General features: G+C 36.1%; 1 protein-coding gene across 2 annotated transcripts in view; it reads right to left on the bottom strand.

Annotated features, from left to right (window-relative positions):
• Positions 1 to 374: 374 nt before the first annotated feature.
• LOC148515019 (glucose-6-phosphatase catalytic subunit 1-like) overlaps positions 375 to 4,824 on the bottom strand; it is a 5,367-nt gene continuing 917 nt past the window's right edge. Inside the window, exons 2-5 of one of the 2 annotated variants that reach the window (XM_088480839.1) lie at positions 3,669 to 3,778; positions 3,207 to 3,312; positions 2,349 to 2,464; positions 375 to 1,803 (exon numbers count right to left, since the gene is read on the bottom strand). In XM_088480839.1, the coding sequence (XP_088336965.1) occupies positions 1,292 to 1,803; positions 2,349 to 2,464; positions 3,207 to 3,312; positions 3,669 to 3,778 (844 nt within the window). In that variant the 3' untranslated portion in view covers positions 375 to 1,291. Of the gene's footprint in view, positions 1,804 to 2,348; positions 2,490 to 3,206; positions 3,313 to 3,668; positions 3,779 to 4,824 lie in introns of both variants that reach the window. The other variant, XM_088480840.1, reaches the window with a different exon arrangement.

Genomic DNA, 4,824 nt, shown 5'->3' with positions numbered 1-4,824 from the left:
CGAGCTGCAGGGGGTGAGGGGGTTGGGAGACCACTCTGTATAGGGATGGGAATAATTGATGTTGATGTTAGGTCAAATGGTTCCGATGTTCAATGTTTAACCCTGCAATGGTGAAGATTCAATGTTTCCTCACCATCTCTAGGTTTCTCCCCCAATTTTTTCCCAATGTTTTTCTTTTTTTGCAACACTATGTGGTGCTTTGGGCTGCTGGCTGGCTCTCTCCGTGTCTTGTATCGACAACTTAAAATACCGAGGGCCTGCTTAACTAGGAGGGAATAGATTAATACCTGATCAGACATGTGACTTTAGTTTATACCTGACAAATGTACCGTTTGTAAATTCCTTGTAAACAACAAGAAATAATAGGTCAAATATTGTGTGTATTTCTTTTTTATTACAAAGTAAATTTCAATAACAAATATCCCTAGTGAAACATTACACAATTAACAATTTCTGTTATGGATAAAGTAATACCAAAACATTTGGTGCTAATGTGTGAATAAATATATAATAAAAAATACAAAAACAATAATTTTCATTAACATATCATGACTAAATAACAGTGGAGGCTTAACCCTTTTAGTGTCTCCAATGAATTGCTCTGTCAGATTAGTACAAAAGTACATAGGCTAGAATTCTCTACAAGACAGATGCTGCTCTGTTAGTTGTACACGAATTATGGGAGCTGCAAACTAAGAATAGCTAGACAGATGTAGCTTGTAAAGTCCTGAAGCAAACATCAGCATCTTTTATACTATGAGGAAGGGATAATGCTGTCATTGCTTGTTCTAGTAATTCTTGCTTAGGATTCTGGTAGAAAAAAAAGTTCTAAATGTATAATAGTCTTTGTTCATAAATATAAATTATTAAGTAGCTGGGAAGTTCAGAAGCTCCTACGGCAAAAGTATTACTTAGTTGCTAGTGAAAAGCACAACCTGGTCTAGAAATCTCCTTATAATTATGACACACACCAATAATATTTGGCAGTTCCATGATGTAAGGTGTCATCTAGGATCGATGAGTCCTAGCCTCTTTCAGACCTCTTGCAAATCCACTGCGTATGCCAACCAGTTGAAGACTGGCACAATAGCTTCCCATAATGATGGTTTTCTCATGGAAGATGTTCTCTGCATACTGTACAATCATCTTCGGTCCTGGCAGCCAGCATACATATGCTCATATTTTAAAATGGCAGTATGAAATGTGGAAGACTCATGTATGTATATGAAGGATTCATATTTTGGTTAAATATAACCTATAAAAATGCTATAATTTAAAAAATTTAAAAACTCTACAGTGTTTTTTTGCTCTGTTGGTAAAGAATCTGAGAAACACAATAAGGGATAATGCCCACAGCAGCCAGCGGCACTGCAGCACTTTTGCAGAATGACAGGGCATAAAAGAGCATCTCCACTTTGGTGGGTGGCTTGAAAGAGTCAAAGAGATGTAGGACAACAAGAGACGCTACTATACAGCAGAGGCGGAACTTGATTTGCCTTCCTTGCTTGCCACGGCAATTGTCTTGGTATAGTTTGGAGTTGAGAGCCAAGCCTAAACCAAAGAAGATGCCCAGGTTTCTGAGTAGGCCAGCAAAAGGAGTGGTATCAATGTGGATCCATTCTGGCCTGGCACACCATGTTTTAGCCTTCTCCAGAGTCCACAGGAGGTCCACACCTACTGCTTTCAGGATCAAATAGAATCCAAGAGCAAAGGAGAACAGGAAGAGGGTGGTGAAGATATATTTCTTCAGATTAGCCTTGTATATCGACTGTGTGTGATGGAATGCTTCTGCCACTACCATTCCTGTGTAAGAATAGAACAAAATGCAGTATGAGACAAGAGCTGTCTACATAAATTAACATTTGTTTTTATCACATATTAGGTAAAATGAGTAGTTAGCAGATATGAGATTAGGGACAAAGCTAGAGTGTTTCAGTGTAGTTAGCAGACTGTATGAACCTCAGTTCTACCCTGGAGCAAAAAAGCTCTTTATAGTCACATATTCTCATAGAAAATACATGTTATCTATCTTATCCAACACTTGTTTTCAGCCTAATAATGTTTCTTATGAAAAATACCAAAAAAAACCTCACTAATCTAAAGATAAACCTTATACAATAACTTGCAAAACAATCATTCTTCCTTCTACAATTTTGGACAGAATTAATTATGTGACTAGCCAGCCTAGTGATACTGCAAGGACACTATGCTTGACATCTGATATCAGAACGTGAATGTGGACCAGTGATCATCTTTGAGGTCCCTAAAAATACCATTTTGCCCACAACTGATTTGTATCTTGGTGAGCATGATAAAATCCAATCTGATAGATATTATACTATACACACCTGAAATGACTCCAGCCACAACCTGGTGTGGGAAGTGTGCAGCCAAAAATATTCTAGACAAGCAGACGCTGACCTGGACAGCCCAAAATACTGTCCATAGGGCTCCACGTAGGCACCTGAAATACAAGAGCACAGAACTTTAGCTTGAGTCCAATACAGTATAAGCTGCAGATTGTGCAGTGATGTAGGTCACCGAGTTAGGCAATATCTTATCTTTTCATTGTTCTGCTCTATCAGTGCAAGATTGGTGCTTCCTTATGGATTAATGAAATAACAGAATGTTATCACAGGGGGGATTTACAGCACGATGATGTGTGGCTCTCTATTAGGACTATTTATGACTTGTTAAGTAATGCATAGTTTGAGATATTCTAAGATTAGCTTCATTTAATAAACAAGCTCAGAGGATTCGTGGATATTAGAAAGATCATGACCAAAGAGGAGAGTGGCATATAGGTCAGGTTATTTGGTTACTACTGTCAGAGAACTATCAATTTGATTGTGAAAATGCACCAAGTATATGGAGAAGGTAGGTTAAATCCACTATTTGGTATAAATTAAATAATAAATTGTTATTTTGTCAGCTGGTGTTCTTGTGATTTGCTATTGTGCTACCAATTATGTTTTTTTGTGCAATGGATTAAAAAACTCCTGATGGGTAAACTAATCATAAGTAACAGCACCTTCTTCACAATATAATCAACACAAAATAGGGGAACAGATTTCTTACAAACAGTAACTTCTAGTAATGTGATTGTTTTATATACTTTATCAAGGACCAACATAATATTAATTATCTCTCAGCACAAATTGTTTTATTATTCATGTAAAATACACTTTAAATAAATTTCAACTCACCAGCTGGTAAGGATGGATTTTTTCTTCTTTAGTACGATTGTGAGGATGGCTGTCACCATTACGTAGTAGATTCCAGCAGACCCCATTGCATGACCTGAAGGGCTTCCTGTAAGGACCACAATGCAAGAAAATATAATGTAATTACTTAGAGTCACCAGACCAAAGAGACTGTAAAGTTAGATGTATTTACAATAGATACTAAGGGCTCATGCCAACTGGCTAGTTTTAACACTAGTAAAACGTGTGTAAATGAGTCTAAAATCCAATCTATTGTTCCTACTGCCCTCTTTTCTTTAACTAAATCTGTCTCAAAATGTGTTTTATAAGTGTATAAGAAGAAGAGATGGAAGCCTTAAAATACAGTATGTATGTTTATTTTTATGTATACTTAATACAGCATGAATTCCTTGTACATTGTCATATAAAGAAGTACATAAACATGTCTTATATTTAGTTTTTTACCTGGTCCGGTCTCACATGTCACTGGGAACTGCTCAATGATTGGAGCAGACATGTTTCCATAGTAATCTGTGTCATGAACCCACCAATACGGCCTCTGTCCAAAGAGGATCCTGAAACCATGAAGAAAAAGAAGTCACTAAGATGAAACTAAACTTTGATGGCGAAAGTATTGCATGGTAGTATGTTTAACACTATGGGCAGAATTAACGAAGCAGCAGCTTCAGTAAGCCGCTGCGTCCCGGCTGGTTGCAGGTAAATATTTAAAACTGCACCAGGAATCAGTGTAAAACCCGACATGCTTTACACTGACTCCGAGTGCTGTTTAAAATATTCAACTGCAACCCGCTAGCATGCAGCGGCTTCAGTAAGCTTTGTAAATTCTGCCCTATGTCTCATTTCTAAGTTTTTAGACATTTGTGTCTGGAGATATTTTTGTTTTTTTAATAATTCACCACAGGTTACAATTTCACTTTAATTCATTTATTAGATAGCATTCTAGCTATATATTGTTATTATTTTGACTTTACAAGTTAATATTGTATTTATTAAAGGTAATGTTTTACAGACTCACGTATTGGTTGTTCAAAACATATATTTTTTTGCTTCAATAAATATAGTTTCACTGATTCTTTGTTTTATTAATTCTCTGCGATATACAGCCATAATGTTTGGCTGTGTACATTGTAATAGAATATGGTACTCAACATTGCTAATTTTCCTGTGCACCTCTAAGTGGTGCCAGCAAAAATAGACAGTGTGTGGTTGTTCATAAAATTATGATATTCCAACTACCCAGGAGGCATTCTGAAGGCGCTTTGGCATACTACCCTATGGTGCATTTTGTCTCTATCAGAACACTGAATATTTTATCGAAGTACAAGAAGTTTTTGAACAATTGATCATATGGTGTGAAATCTTTACACACTTGTAAAACTACAGTATTGAAAAACAACAGACAACAATAAGCTAAACTTTTAAGGTTGTCACTCTCAGAAGGAGAATAAGCAAATACAATTATACATAACTATATAGTAGTTTGAACTTGAATTGGCTTATGTACACTCTTTCATTATAATAATAAAATAATTAAATATCTGGCTAAAGTATCATATGTTCAGTAGAAATATTAATGACACTCTTTTGTAATTAGCTCACA

Source organism: Taudactylus pleione, unplaced genomic scaffold, assembly GCF_031769625.1.
Source record: "Taudactylus pleione unplaced genomic scaffold, aTauple2 ptg000256l, whole genome shotgun sequence".
Taxonomy (NCBI): Eukaryota; Metazoa; Chordata; class Amphibia; order Anura; family Myobatrachidae; genus Taudactylus; species Taudactylus pleione.
This window is presented reverse-complemented; position numbering and strand designations above follow the sequence as displayed.